At 62.0% G+C, this 22397-nt stretch overlaps 1 protein-coding gene across 1 annotated transcript; it reads right to left on the bottom strand.

The window, feature by feature from the left end:
• Window positions 1-9637: 9637 nt before the first annotated feature.
• Window positions 9638-17511, bottom strand: LOC118731523 (interleukin-9 receptor). Its single transcript, XM_045589323.1, has 8 exons — window positions 17070-17511; window positions 15012-15190; window positions 14146-14291; window positions 13540-13741; window positions 13135-13240; window positions 11839-11973; window positions 11489-11640; window positions 9638-10526 (listed from the first exon to the last, which is right to left on the bottom strand). Exons 1-8 carry the CDS (start codon window positions 17348-17350, stop codon window positions 10057-10059), a joined length of 1671 nt encoding a protein of 556 aa, XP_045445279.1. The 5' UTR covers window positions 17351-17511; the 3' UTR covers window positions 9638-10056.
• Between the last annotated feature and the right edge of the window lie 4886 nt (window positions 17512-22397).

Genomic DNA, 22397 nt, shown 5'->3' on the forward strand with positions numbered 1-22397 from the left:
TGGGAATCCAGCCCATGACCCTTTGGTGCATAGGCTGAGGCTCTAACCATTGATCCACATCGGCCAGGGCCAAACGCCAGAATATTGGATCCTCTTGGTGCTGCTGACTGAAGCCAGGCACGCTGGGCCTTCTGGAGCTGGAGCTGATGGAAACCTCTGCTCCAATAGGCTTTGTGTGATGAGAGCGGGGTGCGAATGTCTACTAATTCCTGTGAGTGTTCTGTGAGCTTACCCCCAAACAGCAGGCGACGGGGGATTTGACCCAGCTGGCCAGAGGTGCTGGGTCCAAAAAGCAGTTTGTTTCCTAAAAATAAATCCGCATGGCTTCCTCCGCTTCTGTAACTTGTTTCTGAGCACCTTTCTTCTGCGGCCACTTCTCCCACCTCTGTGGCTTCCAAACACACGTGTCCTTCTCATTCGAGTCCCAGGCTCTGAATCTTTCTTTGCTGAACTCAGGAACCGAGGTCCATCGGTTGCAGGCTCCATCCCCCGCCCTGGTCAGGGTGCCTGCAGGAGGCAACCAATCCGTGTGTCTCTCTCATTACTGATGTTTCTATCTCTCTCTCTCCCTCTCCCTTCCTCTCTGAAATCAATAAAAACCTATTTTTTAAAAGAACCGAGGTCCAGTGTCACCACCAACGCTGCCAAAGAAGGACCCGCCTTCAGACCCTCCACCGCTGCCTGGAGCCAGGCTCACAGACCATGCACATGTATGAGAACCCCCTCCAGTGAGGACGGAGCTCTGTGACCTGGGCCCACGCCTCTCCTAGAAGCCCCTGGCTCTGTGCCTCTGTTTGCCTGTCCTGAGGACTGAAGGGTTGGGGTGACACACACCGCAGCTGGAGTCCCAGGCGTGTGGAGTGAGAGCAAAGGGCTCTGTAACCAGGGAGTCTGCGATGAGGTAGCAGACCCACAGAGGGAACGACTGGCCCAACATCAAGACCCGCACTGCCTGGCGGCTCCTCCTCCTCCTCCTCCTCCTCCTCCTCCTCCTCCTCCTCCGCCTGCCTCCCACCTGGCACAGGTAACAGTGGAGCAGGAAGGGGAGGAGGACGGGCCGGGAGACTCAGAAGTGAAACCTAGACTCTCTGATAAGGATGAGCAATAATTAAGCTAATTAAGACTCCCCATGGCCAGATGGGAAAATGTCACAGGGCCCCGACCTGTGTGGCTTGGTGGTGGGAGAATCGGCCCGAGCCATGAAGAATCTCGGGTTCGAGTCCCCATCGAGGGCACATACCTGGGGTGCAGGTTCAACTCCAGGCCCTGGCTTGGAGTTGGGGTGGGTGCAGGAGACGACAATTGACGTGTCTCTCTCACATTAATGTTTCTCTCTCTTTCTCTTCCTCTTCCTCCTCCCTCCCTCCCTTCCACTCTCTCTGACAATCAATGGAAAGAATATCCTCGGTGAGGATTAACATAAGTCATGTGTAAGGGTGTAGCCCTGATTGGACAGGAGGAGAAAACAAATCTTTAAAGGCGGGTGCCTTTCTGGCACCCAAAGGAGGGTCTACATACGTGGCACACATTCATGGCCGTGTCTCCCTCAGGATGCACTGACCCTGTTCATGTATGAGGACCCCCAAAACTCACCTGCTCTAAAGTCTTTCAGTGGATAGAGCGTTGGCCTGTGGACTGAAAGGTCCTGGGTTCGATTCCGGTGCAGGGCATGTGCCTTGGTTGCGGCACATCCCCAGTGGGTGGTGTGCAGGAGGTGGCTGATTGATGTTTCTCTCTTATCGATGTTTCTAACCCTCTATCCCTCTCTCTTCCTCTCTGTAAAAATTCAATAAAATGAAAACAAAATGTCTCAGTGGGAGCCTGGCTGGTTAGAGCATTGTCCTGCTATGCCAAGGTTGTGCCAAGGGTTCAATCACTAGTCTGGGCACATGCAAGAATCAACCAGTGAGTACAGAAACAGGTGGGACAACGAATCAATGTCTCTCTCTCTCTCTCTCTCTCTCTCTCTCTCTCTCTCTCTGTGTGTGTGTGTGTGTGTGTGTGTGTGTGTGTGTTTCTCTGTTTCTCTCTCCCTCCCTCCCTTCCTCTCTGTCTCTAAAATCAATCAATAAATTTAAATTTTTTATTAAATAAAAATAAAGCCTCGGATGGCTCACAGTCTCGGTGGGAATGGCCAGGACGCCGGTATCAGCGCCAAGCTAGACATCCAAGCCTTGGCTGAGCTCACGGGCCACTGGTACATGATTCTAAACAGAGCATTTCCTTGCTGCCAAGGAGCTGCCTGAGGGAAAAGCCTGGCTTTGCAACGTCGAACGGCTTTATCGTCTCTCCCTGCAGCCCAACGTGGGCCCTGGGCGGTCCTTAAGCCAGAATGTCCTCCCAACACCCCCTCTTAGGAACGTAACCTTACTGACCTCCTAGCCCGAATGCAAACGCTACAGACAAGGCTGGCCCGGTTTCCTTCCCTCACTGATGCAGCTGCTCACTGGCTGGCTTCTCCTCCTGGGAGAGGGACGCAGCTTTTCGGGGAACATTCTGATGCCTGGCAGGCTTGCTTTGCTTCTGCCTCTCTGGGATAAGCCTGCGGGCTCCAAGGACTCTGAGGAAGATGGCGGTCAGATCATGGGGGCCACCACGATGTCTGGGGTGTGCAGATGTAGATGTGAACAAAAACCACCTCCACCTTCGAGTCCTTTCCTGCTGTGACCTTTGGCCAACCTCACTGCCCTTAGCAAGCATAGCAAGTTTTGCTAGTTGATTACCTGTGTTCCCAAAAATGTGGCCATAAGTGTTTTTGTTAGTAACAGCCGGAATGGCATGACAACCAAAGTAAATATCAAACTGGTGATAGTATCCCATATATAAGAGGCCAGGGTGGTAACCACTGATCACCACCCAAGGCTGACCAACCCGGAAGTCCTTCAGTCAGCGCTGGGTTGCCCTGGCTACCCAGCACTGACTGCCCTGCTGACTGACCTGGCGACTGAGCCCTGACTGCCCAGGGGGCTGAGACCCAGAGAGAGACGCAGGGTCTGATTTGTAGAGCCTCCGTGGCAGCTGTTGATCAGTACTTGCCTCTTTCTTTCTCTCCCTCTTTCTTTCTGAGCTTCCCTAGCAACCAGGCTTTTCTTTCTCAGCCCCGCCTCTCTGATCAGGCCCAGAGATAGGCCCAGAGATGCTGACTGGTATAGGAACTGACCAATCAGAACCAAATGTGGGTGCTGTAAAGAACCAATGGCTGTCTAGGAGGTGGAGCTTTTGACACTGACTGGCATAGGAACTGACCAATCAGAACCAAATGTGGGGCTATATCACATTGTCTCAGTTTTCCCTTCTTCAACTTGTCAAGGAATGTCCCTAGCTCCTTACTGCCTCATTTTCACAGAAATAGAGCAATCCTAACATTAAGCAATCTTGAGAAAGAAAAAGGCATTACACTCCCTAACACCAAACTGTATCACAAAGCTAGAGCCACCAAAACAGGTGGCATCGGCATAAAACAAACGCATTATCAACAGGGCAGAGTGGAGAGAGAGCCCAGAAGTGAACGCCCAGAAACGACGCTGGAACCCTGGCCAGCCACGTGCAAAAGACAACACTGGACACTACCTTACTCCACACAAAAAGCTACTCAAAACACCACCATTTCCCACAGCAAGCCCTTCCCCTCAGCATTCCTCCTGCACAGGAAACTTCTCCTCACCTTTTCCTCCCTCACTGGCACTCCCCAGCCAGCCCTGAGGACATTCACAGCTCCCTTAGCATCTTGGGGAGCCCCATTTGCCTCAGCTTGCAGAAGCCACGCCCATGGGCAAGAATGCACTAGAGCCCCCAGGTCAGAAAGGTGGGCTCTGGCGCCCCCTGCTGGCCAGTGGCAGCAAAGCCATGGAAAACACCCCTAGCTCACACACAGTTCCGTGAAGACCAGACTCCTGGGAGTCCTGCTGAACCCATTAACTTTGGAAATGTAAACGGAAATGAAGCCAAATATCCCATGACTTCTCCAACATGAGTTAGGAAACATTTCTTTGGAAACCAAATGGAATAAAATGAGTGTTAACACAAACTTTACAGCTTACACCAAAATGCACACGGCATTGTCCGTAGACAAATTGAAAATGCAAAACTACCAAGTGTCAGGAAGCAAACAGAAAAGAAGATCTACGTGACCTTGGCTTTGGTGATATGTTTTAGCACACAGCACCATAAGCCTGGTATAAAAGGAAAAATTAATAACTTGGACTTTATAGAATAAAAGCTCCTAACCTGGGAAGACCTTGCTCAGAGAACCAAAAGACAGCCGTCTTTGCAAAACACGCATCTGATAACGAACTCTAAGCAAACCATCCCATTAGGATGGGTGATGATCTGAAGAAACACCTTGTCAAAGAAGGTGCTGAGAGAGTGAAACACCATCCAAAAGTAAGCTCCACATCATACATCCCTAGGGAGTTGCAAATTTAAACACGTGTTAGAAATGCTAACCTCCAAAGAATGGCAGTGCCAATGCTCCTGTCAGAGAACTGGGAGATTTGGTGGTGGAGATGCCCCTGAACAAGACCTGGTCACCAGCTCACACTGGTGCCGCCTGCAGCCTGCTCGGGGCCAAGAGCCACCTGCCGTCTAACAGCCGGAGACACACGGGCCGGTTCCGGGCACCACCCCTGACTGACACAGTCTTACTGCGGCTGTCCCGTGTCTTCGCCGTGCCGATCTTTCCACAACCAGTGCAGTGTGGGCTGCCGTGTGGCGTACAGTAGGGGTGCAGTGTGGGTGCAGTGTGGGCTGCAGTGTGGGGTACAGTGTGGGCTGCAGTGTGGGGTACAGTGTAGGTGCAGTGTGAGGTACAGTGTGGGCTGCAGTGGGGTGCAGTGTGTGGTGCAGTTCGGGGTGCAGTGGGGTGCAGTGAGGGTGCAGTGAGGGTGCAGTGGGGTGCAGTGAGGTGCAGTGAGGGTGCAGTGGGGTGCAGCATTGGCTGCAGTATGGGATACAGTGTGGGTACAGTGTGGGCACTCTGAGCACAGGATCAAGGGGTGCTTCTCACCCTCCCCTGCCTGCTCCCCTCCTCTGGGGTAATAATTTAGCAGATCTTATCCAAAATGGACCATTAAATACTACTGCTTTTTAGCTCCTTCTAAACTGTCCGTGTGTATATTTATGTCATGTTCTGGGGACCCTGTGAGGGGGACCTGAGGAACACATGGGCCACATGAAAAGCATGTGTAGAACGAGTTGGGGGCACACGGGGTACTTAGGGGTCATGAAAGTGTCACGGGACTGAACCAGGTCTAACGAGTCAGCAGTTACATCCGAAGACAACTCCAGGATGACTTTATGGAAGGAACTTTATGACTTGGCAGCTCACAAGAACACGCGGGGGTCACTTCGAAGCAGGGCGTCCCGGACAAAGGGCTAGATCATCCTCATTCAGGAAAACCATAAACACCCAGGTGAGCTCCTCATCACAGGGAGAGGCGGGAACATCCCGCACCTGCAGTTAGCAAACACGCCTGCACGTACGTCGCCTGCGCAAACCCGGCGGGAACCTCTGCCCCTGAGGGCAGAACGAGGAACGCTCACAAGGCGGTCGGCACAGGGTCCTCCTGGCTGCGGCAGCCGACCTGGGGGTCTGAGCCAGGTTAGCCCCGAGTTCTGCAAGCCGACCCCTGGGAATCCCTGAGAAGACGGGTCTGGCTATTGTCAGTGTCAGGGATGGCAAAGGCACGCAGGAAACTGAGTCTCAACTGACTGAGTCTCAACGCGTCCTGTTAAATCAGAAAATCCCAGGGTGCAGCTAGCACCCTTATAACAATGAGGGTGCCTACATGGATTTACAGGTTAGTCTAAGCTAGGAATTCTAGCAGAGGTTAGTCCAGCCCTGGCCGGGTGGCTCCGTTAGTTGGAGCATCATCCTATACACCAAAAAAGCTGCAGGTTTGATCCCAGGTCAGGGCAAATTTGGAGGCAACCAGCCAAAGTTCTCTCTCACATCAATGTTTCTCTCTCCCTCCCTCCTTCCTCTTTCTAAGAGCAAATAGATAGATGATAGATTGATAGATTGATAGATTGATAGATTGATAGATAGATAGATAGATAGATAAAAAGTCTATGCTAGGCTACCTGCAAATCTCCCACATGCACCCCAGGTGGTCCTCATATGGCCCCCGTGTGTGTGTGTGTGTGTGTGTGTGTGTGTGTGTGTGTATGTTAGGCTACATGGAGGTACATAAAATTCACAGGGACTTTGAGGGGCATGGTGAGGACAACATAGGGTCTGCATGGTAGGTAAATGGGAACATGGGCCCCTTCTCACGCTCCAGCGCCCCCTCACCCTGCGGGGATATAGGGAGGCCTGTAGGTCTGTAAGGCCATGGGACCTGGCCGGCCCCTTGGTCTAAGAAAGAGAAACTGCTTCTAGACGCGAGCCCGGCTGCAAACAGCTAGTGTTTCCTCTCCCCCGGCTGTGCCCGGCGGTGCCCTGCCCTGCACGCCCTGCTTCTCGTTCTCTGCACCCACAAAGCCCTGCGCTGGCAACGCCCGGGGGCGGCAGAACAATGGTGCCACCGGCCACCCCGTGCTGCCTGTCCACAGGCTGGAGGGGACTCCGTGGGACAATGTCACCGGCCGCCGTGAGCACACAGGCCCGATAACCATGTCCTCACAGACGGGCCTCAGGGTGACAGCTTTGGAACCCACAGTCAGTCTGCCGAGGTCTGCAGGGCCTCAGCGCTGGGCCTGACGGGCGCAGGATTCCTACTGCCCAGTGAGATGGGGTGAGAAGGTGGGGCTTTGGGGCCCTGGCCTGTGGTGTTCAGTGGTTAGCGCACCGGCCAAGCACTGAAGGGTCATGGGTTCAATTCCCAGTTAAGGGCATGTACCTGGGTTGCAGACTCACTCCCTCCCCAGTCACGGACTGGGTGGGAGGCAACTAACTGATATGTCTCTCTCCCCCCGCTCCCTCCCCTTTACTCTCTCTAAAAATCAATGGAAAAAATATCCTTGGGTGAGGATTAGCAAAAAAAAAAAAAAAAAAAGAAGAGTACTCTTACAACCAAACACAAAAAAGGAAAAACAACCCAACTTTATATTTTTTTAATATATGTTTACTGGTTTCAGAGAGGAAGGGTGAGAGAGAGAGACAGAAACATCCTTGAGGAGAGAGAAATAATTGGTTGGTTGCTTCCTGCACGTCCCACATTAGGGACTGAGCCCACCACCCAGGCATGGTCCCTGACTGGGAATCAAACCCTGACCTCCTGGTTCATAGGTCAACATTCAACCACTGAGCCACACCGGCCAGGCCACCCAATATTTTTAAGCGGGCAAAGGAGCCGAATAGACTTTTCTTCAGAGAAAACACACAGGCAGCACGTGAAAGGATGCTCAGCATCACTCGCCTTCTGGGAAATGCAATCCAAACCACAGCGAGCTTCCCGACCGTGAGAACGGCTACCAGCAGACGCACGGCACTCACGGGAGTGGGCGCGGGTGCGGGGAAACGACGCGCACGGAGAGCGTGGCAGCCCAAAAGCTAAACACAGAATGACTCTCTGTTCCGGCCATTCCACTCCTAGGAAGACACACGAAAGCACTGGAGACGGGCAGTCACACAGAATCTTGTCCGGGAGTGCTCCGGCAGCACTCTGACCAGACGGGGTCTTTGGAACCTCGCTGAGCTGGGCCCCGGCCTCGGTCTCCCCTCGGGGGCGGGGGCGTGTTTTCTGAGCACCGCGCTGTGCTGGCCTCTTGCTCCGTGAGCTCACAGCAGCTCTGTGAAGTCTGCCGAGTCCATGGACTCCCTGACGACCTCTGAGGGGCCTCCTCACCCAAGCTCCGGCCCAGAGGCAGGTCTCCAGGCGCTGCCTAGAGCACGTGTGTGAGCCACGTGAGCACCGCCCCTGGCCACACAGGAAAGGGTCCCTCTGGGGGAGGGGGGGTCCCCCAGTCCAGCCACACAGGGGGCCCAGGCCCCACGTGCAGCTGCACGGCTCCCGGGGTATGTTTGGACTCGGTTGGAGCTGAGGATGCCTGTGCCTCCCTTCCGTCCGCACCCCTCCCGCTCCCTGGACACTGAAGATGCATGTGGGTCGTGTTCTGTCCCTGCTGCCAGGACCCGGCTGGGCTGAGGCTCCCCACAAAACCTGGGGGCTCCCCGGGCACACAGAGGGGCCTTTTCCCCTGGATGCCTGGGCATAAGTCTTCATTGCTGCCCAGGCCACAGGGGGGCGCTGGGGAGACACTCAGCACCCGAGAGGGACAGGCCTCCGTTTTATCCTGCTTCTCAAACGTCAGCACCTCTGCCCAAGCTGAACAGCCTAGTCCGGGCCCTCACCCAGCAGAGGGGCCCAGCCCAGCTCAGGCCCAGCAGCCGGGGGGGGGGGGGGGGGGATTGGGGGGGACAGGGTCTTCCTCCTGGGGCCCCTGGAAGGGGCAAGGCTGCAGCACTGGGCCAGGCGTGGAGGTCGCTGGCAGAGGCAGGACACTGTTACAGATTGAATTGTGTTCCCCCAAAATTCATATGTTGGGGTCCTAATCCCCAGTTCATGGGCACGTGGCCTTACAGGGAAATAGGGTCTTTTTATTTATTTATTTTAATCCTCACCCGAGGATATCTTCCCATTGGTTTTGGAAGAGAGTGGGAGAGAGAGAGAAAGAAGAGAAAAATATGGATGTGAGGGAAACACGTCGATTGGTTGCCTCCTGCGCGCTCCCAGACCAGGGCCCGGCTGGGGAGCAGCCTGCAACTGAGGCGCCTGCCCTTAACCGGAATCAAACCCGGGACCTTTCGGTCTGCAGGCCTACACTCTACCCACCAAGCCAAGCTGGCTAGGGTGAAGTAGGGTCTTTTTTATTTTTTTATTTTTTAATAATTCGTTATTGTTGAAAGTGTTATATATGTACGTACACTTTTTAAAAAAATATATTTTATTGACTTTTTACAGAGAGGAAGGGAGAGGGATAGAGACTTAGAAACATCAATGAGAGAGAAACATCGATCAACTGCCTCCTGCACATCCCCCACCAAGGACATGCCCGCAACCAAGGTACACGCCCTTGACCTGAATGGAACCCGGGACCCTTCAGTCCGCAGGCCGACGCTCTATCCACTGAGCCAAACCGGTTAGGGCTATATGTACCCTTTTTCCCCCATTGACCCCTTCCAGCCCGCCCCCACCCCCATCCCAGGCCTTCCCCACCAAAATAGGGTCTTTTTAGATGACCAAGCCAAGATGCAGTCACTGTGACTGTGCTGCTATAAAAAGGGGAATCAGGACAGACACATCCTCAGGAAAACCCCTGTGGGGATCTCCACGCCGAGACACCTCCCGTGGCTGGAGAGAGACCTTCCCTGTGTCCTCCTGGCCCTGCGACCCTGGAGACACATGTCTGTTCTCTGAGCCACCGAGTGTGTGGCCTGCCACGTCCCGCCCCAGAGGCTGCTGCAGGCCGTCTGCCCTGCCCCCTCTCTCCACCAGAGGGCGCCCTGCACAGGCCAGGCCACTGCTGTGCTCACGTCCAGCCGACGGCTGGCCATGCAATCAGCCTCCGGGCCGTGGCCCGTGAGGACAGGAAGGCAGGGTTGGCTCAGCTGGAGCTGGCCTTATTCCAAGAGCCCGGAAAGCCCAGGAGTGGCCAGCCCCCCACCCTGCCCCTTTCTGAGCACCCCCAGCCCCAGCAGCAGCTGTGACAGCTACTACACACCCCTTAACCCCGGTAGGAGAGAGGTCTCCGGAAGGCACAGAAAGAGGATGCTCCGGCTGCTCACAGCATCTCACCTGCGTCCCCTGCGCCCAGGCTGGCCCTTTAAGGGATGAGGTCAGAACAGCCCTCTTCTCGGAGGAGCCTGGATGGAGCCAGAAGCAGAGGGAGGCCCGGGCGGCAGGATGCTGGGTGCACAGCCCCGCCCCACGGGGGCCAAGCTGAGAGGAGGGAGGAGGGGCCTCCTGCCTCCGCAGGTGGTCCAGTGCCAGCCAGGGTCCGCTCCAGAAACTCCAGTCCGTGTTCCCCCAAGTGGACACGCCGCTGCTGGCCGGCTCGGGCTCGGGGCCTCTCAGGACGGCGCCCACTGTCTGCCGAGGACACGCCGAGGGGTCCTCACTCAGCCTGGTCCCCGAGGTCCGGCCCCTGACCTCCGGGCCCGGGGGCCAGGCTCTGCTGGTCGCAGGGAAGCCCGCAGGGCCCAGCGCCCTGCGCGTGTCCTGGGAAAGGCGGGGGGTGGCACCACCCGTAGCAGCCGAGGGCGCAGTAGCCGCTGCTGCCGCCCTCCGGCTCGGGGGGCGCCGGCCGGGCCGGGCTCACGGGCCCCCACTCCTCCTGCGGCAGGTAGGCGGGCGGCTGCTCTGCACACTCCTCCGGGGCTGCGGGCAGCACGTCTGCCGGGAGTCCGGGGCCCGGGCCCTCCTGCTCCAGGCCCGCGGGCGGCCAGGGCTCCGCCGGCTCGAAGACGAGCACCGCGATGGCCTCCCGGGCGCCGGACCCCGGGGCTCCGTGGGCGCTGACACCGCCCGGGCTCGGCTGCGTGCCCGCTCGGTGGGTCCCCGTCCAGGTCTGGAACAGAGCGGGGGCTCAGGGGGCGCCCGACTCACCTGGAGGCAGCCTCCCCGCCTCCTCCAGGAAGCTCCCGACACCCACACCCAGAGGCCAAGCAGCGCCTGTGCCCCAACCTCCCCGTCTCCCCCCACGGGCCAGCCCAGCCTCAGCAGGGGACCCCAAGTTCTTTCAGGCTCCTCCCTCCCCCCCCCCAGGGGCTCACAGCAGCCTGAAACGGCCGGGGAGGAAACCGAGCCAACCTCTGCCTGCTTCTGGCACTTCCAGCCGCACACTCCCACCAACCCCGGAGACTGGAGCCTTTGGGTTGAGGCAGGCAGACCTGCACCCCTTCCTGGGGCCGCGGGAGGCAGCCTTCCCACCCCAAACCCCCACCGCCACCTCCAAAAGCAGGTGCTCCCTGTGGGACCAGGAGACTCCAGCAGACACAGCACACACACCACATCCTGTCACTGCCCTGCCCGGCTCCCCGGCTGCAGACCACCCCCTCCCCCCCAGGGCTCTGTCCCCAGGCAGGTGTCGTGGTTCTATGAGAAGGAGTGGGTGCCTGCAGCCCAGGAGCAATCAAAACCTTCGTCTCACATTGTCTGGAGCTGCCTACGGGGCCTGGTCCGGCCCACTGCCTCGGGGGAAGAGGTGGACTCCCCCAAGGACAAAGGGCTCTGCTTTCAGCTCCAAATGATCCTTTTGGACAACTTGTGCCGGGAGGGGGCCTGGGAAGTCCAGGTCTGAGGACCCAGGAAGCACTGCCTCCGCTCCTTCCCCCAAAGTGGGGAGCCTGAGCAGGTGGGAGCACCTCCTCCCCCACCCGTCCCTCCTATGCCCGGGAGCAGGAGCCTCCAGGCCGCGGGCAGGGGGCAGGTCTGGTCAGCCGGTCATTGCCCTCCGGGCACCCCCCAGGGCACCACAAAGGGGGAGGTGGGGGCCCACTCATTGGCCCAGGTGCCAGTGTGCTACCAGGAAGGGCCAGTCACCTCACGATGGCCACCAGAGAGTGGCCCCGGGGCCAGCGAGGGCCCCAAGGGCAGCTCACACACGGAGACCCTCCCCACGGCCGCCAGCACAGACACCGGGAGGTGAAGGAAGGACCAGGCGGCAGGCAGGCAGCCCGGGATTTGCCTCCAGGGGCTGCTGCGAGCAGAGGACAGACAATGTCATAAGAAAGCCTACATTTTTTCCATCAGTGGTGGAATTCGAGACATGAGAACAAAAAGAAACAGCGATAGAAAATGCAGTTCCTCTTTTTTGCCTGTGTATGAATTTAAATCCACTCCATACACCCAAAAAGCTCACAGCACTGAGCTCCCCCACCCCTCGCCCAGAGCCCACATCCTGAGCCGGCCAGGCCCCTGGGCAACCTCGCCGCCCCCGCCACGCACCTGGAAGTTCCCGTGGTGCACGCTGTAGAGGGGCTGGAAGAAGGGCACGGGGGATGGCACGTCCTGGTGAAGGGTCCTCTTCACCCTGAGCCAGGAGAGTGGTCAGGGGCCTGCCCAGCCCCGGGGAGCGGGGCCCCTGCAGGGAGCTGGGCCATTCCCACCACAGGGGCCAGCTCTGCCCGCCCGTCCGTCCGTCCGTCTGTCCGTGCAGCTGCCACATGCCCTCCGCCACCACAGCCGAGCCTGCTCTCCGAGCCTGCGCCCCCTGGCCTTGTGCCCCTGGCCATGGCACTGATGTATACAGCACATGTGTCCTTTGCAAAGTGTGTTTGATGGTGAGTTTGGGGCTGGGGCAACCAGCTGTGACAGAGGGAGCCAGCTCCTCCAGGAGCCCCAGCTGCCCCGAGCAGGCAGGTGGCACCCCCTTCCCTCCCCACTTCCCTCCCCAGATCTGCCCGGTCTGGGCCCACGGGCCCTCCTGCAAGGTGCAGCACAGAGCCCATCCCAAAAGGTCCAGTCACCTTTACCCGCCTCCCCTGGGACCCGGAGCCTCTGGTTCCCCAGCTCGGGGGTGGCGCCAGGAGTCACAGCTCCGCCCAGGAGTCCCCTCAATTCTTTCTGCGACCCTGGCAATCCCCTCCACTCGGCTCTGTCCTAACTCTCTCCCCACCTCTTGGCTCCAAGGACAAGCCCAGCACCTCCTCTATCTCTCAGCCCCGCCCAGCACCCCCCCGCACCCCTCTTCCTCACACCCAGCCACCCCATTGCTCTCTTGGTCCCCATCCTCTCTCTACACGGCCCACACGGCCAGTCTCCCGTGGGCCCATCCTGGAGGAGGCCCGTGCCCTCCCTGTGCCCTGACAGGTGTGCTGGCCGGTCTCCATCTGTTCCCTGAGGCCGCAAGGCTGAGAGCAGGGTCCCGTGCACACCAGGCGCCCACGCTGTGTGTCCACAGGCTAATGAGGAGCCCAGCGCCCAGCACCTCCTGGGGCTGGAGACAAGGCCCCAGCGGCTTGGACCCGGTGACTGTGGGTCCCTCCTCGGCTCTTCAGGGTCACACACACACACACACACACACACACACACACACTTCACCTGGCAGCTTGGACACTCCCTGACCCATCCAGGGCCTGACGGTGGGAAATGGGGGAGCACAGGGGAGCACCCTTGGTTTGCCCTCCGCACCCCACTGCCACCCGCATGGACACGCGCACACACACCCACATGCACAACCCTGGGGACCGACCTGGGCGACAGCTTGAACAGGAGGTAGGCCACGCTGGTCAGCAGGAGGAAGATGGACATGGCGACCAGGGTGCTGTCTGGCTGCCTCAGCGGTGAGACCAGGCGGCCTGAGAGCAGGAAGGGCCAGAGCTGTGAGCAGCCTCCGCACCAGGAGGTTCCCCCAAACCCACGTGGCAAAGACCCCCCCACCCCCCACCCCTGAGTGCCCGGGCGTGGGAAGCCGCAGTGGCCTGGAGGTCCACGCGATGCTGCTGAAGCGTCTCGGCGACGGTGCACCCGGGCCTCACCCTCCCTTCTGCAGGCCATCGGGCAGGGGGCTCCAGGAGCCCGGCACGCCTCAGGCCTCGGGCTGTCACTGCCGCAGGGACAGTCCCAGAGGGGGGCGGGCAGCAGCCCGAGCGCCCACCTTGTCTGCGGGGAGACGGGAAGCTCACGGGCTGGCTCCACTCGCTCCAGGGGCCCTCGTAGCGCTCCTCCTCCGCCAGGGCGTCCTCCAGGCTGGCCATCTGCACCCGCAGCCGGGCCTCGTAGGTGGAGCCGGGGTCCAGCTCCACGGCCTCCAGGGTGAGCCCGGTCACCCCCACAATGTGGTCCCTGTGCCGGGCCCGCTGGGGGGGGGGGGGACATGAGCAGCTGCTGAGGGTGAGCCTGGGGGACGTGCACATGCACACGGAGGCACACTCACCACACTCGTGTACACCCGGCACACTCACACACGTACGCACGCACACACCACAGGCACACACCTACGCTCCCCTCCCTGCATGCTGGCTCGCACATACACACGCACAAACACGCTCACCACCCTCGCTGCACGCATACACGTAGGCATGCCCTGTGAGCACTCACATATATCATGTTCAGGCATACACAGGCACACTCGTACACAGACATACAAACACGTGCATGCTTGCACACACGTTCTCTTGGCCCCGGTCACCTCCCTTCTCGTCGGCCTCTCCCTGTGTGGAACCAGGAGAGACCGAGGCCCCGGCTGGCCAGCCAGCGTTACCTCCCAGGCCTCCTCCTGCCTCTTGAAGGCCAGCTCGTAGCTAAGCAGCGAGGCCAGCGGCTCCAAGGCAGGGCTGACGCCCCAGGTCAGGACACAGGAGTCCGAGCTGACGTTGCTCTGCAGGTCGGAGGGAGGGTCCAGCTTCACTAGAACAGGATGAGGCACGTGAGTGTGTCAGCCAGCCTGCCCAGGGCTGGGGTCTGAGGGCCCCTGCAGCCCGCACTGGGGGTGTGAGGGCCCTGCAGCCCGCACTGGGGTGTGAGGGCCCTGCAGCCCGCACTGGGGGTCTGAGGGCCCCTGCAGCCCGCACTGGGGGTCTGAGGGGCCCTGCAGCCCGCACTGGGGGTCTGAGGGCCCCTGCAGCCCGCACTGGGGGTGTGAGGGCCCCTGCAGCCTGCACTGGGGTGTGAGGGCCCCTGAGGCTGAACAGGGCTGGGGTCCGACAGGCTCTGGGGTGTGTTCAAGGCCCTCGCAGACCAGGGGCCTCATGGGAGGCTGCTCCAGAGAAGCCCCAGGTGAGACACACAGCAATGGCTCCTCCAGCCCCTGCAGCCAGACAAGGCGACTCGTGGCAGGCTTCCCTGTCCCTCAGGAGCTGTGCCATGGGGCTCCTTCCTCTGTGACTGACGTGCATTTCGAGCTGCAGCCCAGGACCAACTCGAAGCTCTGGTCTTCACCGTCCTTTGGAACCCCTCCCCTCCCGGGCCCATCTCCCAGCCCCGGGTTTGAGGGGGGAAGGGGGACCTCTGGCAGGGCCAGGGGCACTCAGGGGGCACGGGATTCCCGCCGCAGGGCCCTGCCCCCAGCAGCCGGGCAGCCCGGATGCTCCCGGCCGCGGCGGCCACGGTGCCCACCCCAGGCCTCACCATGTCTCCGGGGCAGGTACTGGGGGTCCACCAGGCTGACCTGCTCCTCCCCGGCCACACGCCGGTGCAGGGTGATGGTGAAGTTGTCGGAGGGCGCGATGACCTCCTCAGGCGGCAGAACCACGGTGCAGGCGCTGCCCCGGAACACACACCGGTGCCGGCTGCCCGGCGCGTGGTTGCTAGGGAGGGAGTGCGTCAGCCCCCAGGCGCCGCCTGACCCTGCTGCTGCCACGGCGACCCCGCCCTCACCCCCCCCCCGCCCTCACCCCCGCCCTCACCCCGCCCTCACCCCGCCCTCACCCGGCCCTCACCCCGCCCTCACCCGCCCTCACCCGGCCCTCACCCTCCCCTCACCCGCCCTCACCCCGCCCCCACCCTCCCCTCACCCTCCCCTCACCCCGCCCTCACCCGCCCTCACCCCGCCCTCACCCTCCCCTCACCCTCCCCCTCACCCCGCCCTCACCCGCCCTCACCCCTGCCCTCACCCTCACCCTCACCCCGCCTCACCCTGCCCTCACCCCTCCCTCACCCCCGCACTCACCCACACCCACCCACCCCCCCCCCCTCCTCACCCTGCCCTCACCCCGCCCTCACCACCCGCCCTCACCCACCCCCCTCACCCCCGCCCTCACCCCTGCCTCACCCCTGCCCTCACCCCGCCCTCACCCCCCCCCCACCCCCGCCCCCACCCCCCCCCCCACCCCCCCCACCCCCCCCCCCCCCTCACCCCCCCCCCCCCCTCACCCTCACCCTCACCTCACCCTCACCCTCACCCTCACCCCGCCCTCACCCACCCCCCCCACCCCGCCCTCACCCTGCCCTCACCCTGCCCTCACCCGCCCTCACCCCCGCCCTCACCCCACCCTCACCCCCTCACCCCCCACCCCCCCCCCCCCCCCCCCCCTCCCCTCACCCTCCCCTCACCCTCACCCTCACCCCCCCCTCACCCTCCCCCTCACCCCCCCCTCACCCTCACCCTCACCCCCCCTCCTCACCCCCACCCCCACCCCCCCTCACCCCCCCCCCCACCCCCCCCCCCCCCCCCCCTCACCCCCCCCTCACCCCCGCCTCACCCCCCGCCCCACCCCGCCCTCACCCCCGCCCTCACCCCCGCCCTCACCCCGCCCTCACCCCCCCCCCTCACCCTGCCCCTCACCCTCCCCTCACCCCCGCCCCGCACCCCCCCTCACCCGCCCCTCACCCTCCCCTCACCCTCCCCTCACCCCCCCCTCACCTCACCCTCACCCCCGCCCTCACCCTCCCCCTCACCCCACCCTCACCCCGCCCTCACCCCGCCCTCACCCCGCCCTCCCCCTCACCCTCACCCTCACCCTCCCCTCACCCCGCCCCTCCCCCCGCCCTCCCCCCCCCTCACCCCCCCCTCACCCCCCCCTCACCCCACCCCCCTCACCCCGCCCTCACCCCCCTCTCACCCTCCCCTCACCCCGCCTCACCCTCCCTCACCCCGCCCTCACCCTCCCCCTCACCCTCCCCCTCATCCCACCCTCACCCTCACCCTCACCCCGCCCTCTCCCCGGCCCTCACCCGCCCTCACCCCGACACCCCACCCTCCCCTCATCTGTCCTCACTCTGCCCTCACCCGGCCCTCACCCCGCCCTCACCCCGTCCTCACTCTGCCCTCACCCTGCCCTCACCCTGCCCTCACCCCCACCCTCACCCCGCCCTCTCCCCGCCCTCACCCCCCTCCCCCTCCCCCTCATCCCACCCTCACCCTCACCCTCACCCCGCCCTCTCCCCGCCCTCACCCCGCCCTCACCCCGACACCCCACCCTCCCCTCATCTGTCCTCACTCTGCCCTCACCCGGCCCTCACCCCGTCCTCACTCTGCCCTCACCCGGCCCTCACCCCGCCCTCACCCCGTCCTCACTCTGCCCTCACCCTGCCCTCACCCCGCCCTCACCCCGTCCTCACTCTGCCCTCACCCTGCCCTCACCCCGCCCTCACCCCGTCCTCACTCTGCCCTCACCCCGCCCTCACCCCGCCCTCACCCCGCCCTCACCCTGCCCTCTGCCCGGGTGCCCTGGCCCGCACCCTCACCTGGTGAAGAGGAGCCAGGGGCTGGGGCCCGGGCCCGGCTCCGGGGCCGGCCAGTGGCAGTCAATCCTGAGGATGTTGTTGGTGAGGCAGGTGACAGCTCGGGCGCCCAGCCCCGGGAGCGGTGGCCGCTGGGAGCCCGCCGAGGCTGCTGCGGGCAGGGGGGGGGAGGGGAGAGGAGGCTCCGGAAGCTGACCCCCCGACAGGGCGGTCCCCAAAGAAGGACGGCAGGAGACTTCACCGGGGCAGGGCTGGGAGGTCCGGATGGCCATGCTCGGGCCCATGGCAGTGGGTGGGCCTGGAGTCCAGGCTGGCGCCCAGAGGGCAGGTCCTAGCACAGTCCGACCACATCCTCCCCGGGGAGTGGGACAGGCACCCTGCCCCGCAGCGCCTCCCCCCCCCACCTCACTGTGCCCTCACTGTGCCCTCACCGCCTCCTTCTCTGGGCACCAAGACGCCCACGCCGACACAGATGCAGACCAGGAGCCGGGCGCCCATCCCTCACGTCCAAGGTCCAGCCTGCAAGGGATGCCACCCATGAGTCCCGCCTGTGAGGAGTGCCCCCCACCGTGCTCCCAATGGCTCCCGCCTCACACTCACGTGTCCTGGGGGCACGATCGGGCACCCCCGTCCCAGCCACACCGACAGGCCACCGGGCTGAGGCTCGGGCGGCCTGACAAGGACTCGAGGCTGCAGCAGACAGGAGGGGAGCCTCCCGCTCAGCCTGGAAGGCTCCTCCCTGGGACCACTGTCCTCTGCCAGCCCCGGCCCCGGCCCCGGCCCCGGCCCCGGCCCTGGCCCTGGCCCTGGCCCTTCCTGAGCTCGGTGGGGCCATGCCTGGCGGACTGTGTGACATGCATTACCCACTGGAATTCCCACCCGGCCAACTTCTCCCAGGCCCCTCTCCCTGCATCCCCTTCCCTGAGGCCTGTCCCAGCGCCCGCTGCAGGGGGCGGAGGATGGCCGTGAGGTGTCCATGCAACAGCAGGCACTTCCTAAGCTCTGTTTCACCCCCGTTCAGAGGTGCTAGCCCACGGCCCCGGGCCCCTGGGCGAGCAGAGGTGAGCGGAGACCGGGCCTGGGCGTGAGGCGTCCCCGGTGCCATGCAGGGAAGCCGCTGGTACCCTATCACCCCGTTTGCAGCTCCTGATGGCGCCCTGATAGCCCTGGGCAGGAAGCAGGGTCCGCCTGGTTATGCAAGCCTGATGGACGATAAGGAGGCCGAGATGCTGCAGACGCAGCCGACCTCAGCACACAGGCTCCAGGAAGCAGACGCCGCTCCAGCGCCTCCCCGGCCCCGCAGACTATCTCCGTACCCGCAGGCCAGACCCGCTCAGATCAGGAAGCCCTCACCCTTCCCCAGAACCAGCGCTGCCGGCACTCCTAGCCACAGCAATCGATCAATCGATCTCGATCGTCTGCAGCATCTGTCCCTCCCGCTCAGTCACAGGTGGAGCCGCTGACCACAGCGCACTCTCGGGGCGTGTGAAGACGGGATCAGAGTGAGCACCAGGCCCCGGGGAGCTCGGGCCCAGCAGGCCTCAGTGCCCAGGGTGCAGGGATACCTCCATCTGTGCAGACCAGGCCGGCCCGGCTCAGGCTGACCCAGGAGCCAGTGGCTCAAGAGCATGGAGTACGGTGGCTCCAAGCTCAGCAGGCCTGGGGAGGGGTGGAGGGTTGGGGGGATCATCAAGGGGGGCGGTCCTTGCTTTTCCTTGGCAGAGAACACCTCTGTCTATACCTAGAGAGCTGGGTATAGCGCGGTCACCACCCTCCCACAGATGTGGAGACTGAGGCACCTGCCCAATCCTGGGCACCTGGCACCTCCGTTCTCGGCTCCCATACAAGCCTGTGAGCTCACAGGGTGCCACTGGTCTCTCCTTCGGGGCTCCTCGGCGAGAGGCGGGGCCACCCCCACCCTCCACAACGGAAACCCCGCCTGCTCACTGCCGGGCCCTGCAGGGGGCATTGCGATGACACCGCGAGGCCCGGTCACATCTCAGGGATGGCTGTAGAGCAGCAGCAGAAGTTCCCTCGGACAGAGATGCTCCCTAAGACCTCTAGTCACGGGGAGCCCCTCCCCATAGAGCCCCCTCTCCTCCATGGCCCGGGTCAAGGTCAGCTTGCCTGCCATGGTTTCCCGGCCCATCCCAAAGTCACGGGCTGGATCCCTGCCTCAGACCCACAGACTCCACAGGACCGGGGTCGGGTCTCCAGAGCACCCAGCCTCTCCCCTCCCTGGCCCAGCCGAAGCAGGCAGGCTGGGGCTGGCGGGAATCCGGGGTCCTTGGTGGCTTCCCGCACCCCCTCCAAGTCGGCTTCACGCCAGTCACTGCGCCCACTTACTGCCCCTTTGACACGGTGTCTGCTTTATAATTTTCACAGAGAGAGGGTGATATCTCTGTAACTCTCCCTGGCAGACAGAGGGGTGAGGTGGGAGCTTCTAATTAAACGAGCACTTGTCGCCGAAACCGGTTTGGCTCAGTGGATAGAGCATCGGCCTGCAGACTGAAGGGTCCCGGGTTCGATTCCGGTCAAGGGCATGTACCTTGGTTGCGGGCACATCCCCAGTAGGGGGTGTGCAAGAGGCAACTGATTGATGATTCTCTCTCATCAATGTTTCTGACTCTCTATCCCTCTCTCTTCCTCTCTGTGAAAAATCAATAAAATATATTTTTTTAAATAAGTAAATAAATAAAAATAAGCAGGCACTTGTCTTCTGCCTTCTCCCTGCCCTTCCTGCTTGGGAGGAGGAATAAATTCAGGCCCAAAAGAAACGCGCCCCCCCCCCCCCACACCAAACTGCTGTAGCCTGGGAGCGTGGGGACTGTGCTAGGAAATGGGCCAGAAATGAGCAGAGACCCCAACTCCCCCTTTGGGTCACCCAGGCACATATGGGCTCCATCCCCACCCCTGCTGGCCCCAACTGGACTGATGGCCCCAATGGCACCGATGGGACCCGATGCTGCTGGGCAGAAGCTGCCCAGGGTGCTGTGCTTCCTGTGGGTGCTCAGTGGGTGGGAGGGCAGGGCGCAGGAGAGGTCAGGCCGCTGGGGGAGTCCAGAGGAGGGGTGGGTGGCCCCAGGACCACCGACCACATCCTTCCTGAGAATGGCAAGTGGGAGGGCACTCCATCAGGGTGCGTGTCTGGGGACATGGACACACCGGGCATCCCCAGAGCTAGTCCCCACGCCCCCAGGCTCCAGGAGCCATGGGACAGGTAAGGGCTGGGCCCACCGGGCCTCCGGTGGATAAGGGCGCACACAGAGGGCGGGACTCAGGGCAGCGGGGGAGAGGGGGAGAGGCTGAGGATGGAGTCAGAGGGGCAGAGGGAACCTCGGGAGCTCACGTGGGCCCTGCTGCTCTGCTCTCCAACCCTGGCTCCCTGCGGGCCTGCTCACACGGACCCCCTGCCTGGCCTCCTTCCCCGTCACAGGCCTCTTCCTCCAGGAAGCCCTCCCTGAGCACCCCAGCCCGTCTCCCCAGCAGACAACGGGAGCAGAAAGCAGGCGGAAGCCACGGATCTGGGCTAGCATAAGGCTGCTCACACAGTTCTCTTTGGGGGGCTTGGAGGTTAAATGGGGAGAGATAACACCCCTCCCCCGCCGGCACCTTCCCCAGCGGCCCTCGCTGCTCTGGGCAGCACCCCCACATCAGGTGAGAACCTGTCTGGTTTATGTTGTGCCCCCTGTACCCACCCCAAATGTTCAAGAAACGCACCCGAGACCCCCTGCAGAAGCTGCCCTGCTTCCACCTGGTGCGAATGCAGTGGGCTCCCGGGAAGGTGCTCGGGGCTTTATAGATCAAGAGCGTTGCTCCCTTCCTCTGCTCAGCTGAACAACCCTCTGCAACCCCACGCCCACCCCCACCGCGGCCCCTCCCTCAGCTCTAAGGGGGCTATCCCCAGACGCCCCGCTCCTCTCCGCCCTGAAGCCCCCAAAGGCATGAGGACTTGGGCACTGCTGGGACCGTCCCCTGCAATGCCCACTCACCCCCACTCATGCCCCCAAAGGCTGGCTCAGCCACCGAGGGAGCAGAGCCTCTTCCACAGAAACTACCTGACACACACAGTGCCTTCCCTCTGCCCAGCGGCCCCCAAGACCCCGCAGGCTTGGGCGTGGCAGGCGGCCAGCTGCGGCCAGCAGTGCCACTCTGCCGTCCCTGGAGGTGCCCGAGCCGAGGACACCAAAGGAGGTAGGACGAGGGGGTGCTCCCGGGCACCCCAATTCCAGGTCCCTGTCCGGGGACAGCGGCTGCAGGCCCTCCCCGTGTCTGAGTTCAGGCTGACACGAGTGGGTGGGAAGTTCCCGTTACACACTCACCTTCCCAGACGCAGCTGCCGGGTCCCATGGCCAGGACAGTCCCTGCGCCGGCGGCAAAGCCCCTCGGCCTGATCCCGGAGATAAGCGCACGGTGACGTGGCCTCGCGCGGCTGACACGGGCCGCCCACACCTAAACCACGGGCGCGGTGAAGCGGCCGCCCTGGAAGGGGGTGGGGGTGACTGTCATCACGAGTCACAAGCCCAGGAATTAGGAGGTGAGGCCACTTTGATTCCCTGTGGTGCTGAAGGTTCCCTGGGGACTCTGGTGCCTGGCCCACTGACGGGTGGGTGAGCGCCTGCTGTATCGCCCCAAGGGACGCCCCTGGGTGCATTACATGGGTCCCAGGAGGCGAGGACCGTGGCCAGGCACCGGGCAGCGGCTGGTCCCCTCCCAGGCTTTTCTGGGACCAGAGGTGCAGACTGCTCTCCAGCAAGGCCATCTGGGAGCCATGGGGATGGAGAGGGCGGGAACATAAGAGGGGCAGTGTCCCTTAAAGGAAACGGCACAGAAAGGCCTTTTACCTCACCCCAGAGGCAGCCCTTGTGAGAAGGCAGGCACAGTCCCGCCAGACATTGCTAAGCTCAGATGCACATTTTTTAAAATGTTCTTTTATTGATTTCAGAGAGGAAGAGAAACATCAGTGATGAGAAACATCAATCAACTGCCTCCTGCACGGCCCGTACTGGGGACTGAGCCTGCAATCTAGGCATGTGCCCTTGACCAGAATCAAACCCGGGACCCTTCAGTCCACAGGCTGATGCTCTATCCACTGAGCCACACCAGCTGGGGCTCAGGTGCACATTCTTAATGGGCTCAGACTGTTCTCTGAGCTTTGCAGCCTCCTTTTCCTCTGGCAGTCTTCAACACTGTCCAGGTCAGCACAAAAGCACGCCTTGTGCCTTTAACGGTAGTACATGCTATGGTTTCATAATCCCGCCAATGGCTGTTTCGTTGTTGCCTATGTATGCTGTTTGAATTTTCATTGAGATATAACTTACCTATAACATT

This window comes from Pipistrellus kuhlii, unplaced genomic scaffold (genome assembly GCF_014108245.1).
Source record: "Pipistrellus kuhlii isolate mPipKuh1 unplaced genomic scaffold, mPipKuh1.p scaffold_m20_p_31, whole genome shotgun sequence".
NCBI lineage: Eukaryota > Metazoa > Chordata > Mammalia > Chiroptera > Vespertilionidae > Pipistrellus > Pipistrellus kuhlii.

Bases quoted from the DNA above. Each gene is read 5' to 3' on its own strand.
- LOC118731523 (XM_045589323.1), bottom strand. From the start codon at position 17,350: ATGGGCCCGAGCATGGCCATCCGGACCTCCCAGCCCTGCCCCGGTGAA. The intron at 11,974-13,134 runs GTCGGTCCCCAG...CTCCTGGCTCAG, and splicing joins CTGTTCAAGCTGTCGCCCAG to GGTGAAGAGGACCCTTCACC. The intron at 11,641-11,838 runs GTGGGCTCTGGG...CTCTGCTCGCAG, and splicing joins GGGCCTGGCCGGCTCAGGAT to CAGCCCCTGGAGGCAAATCC.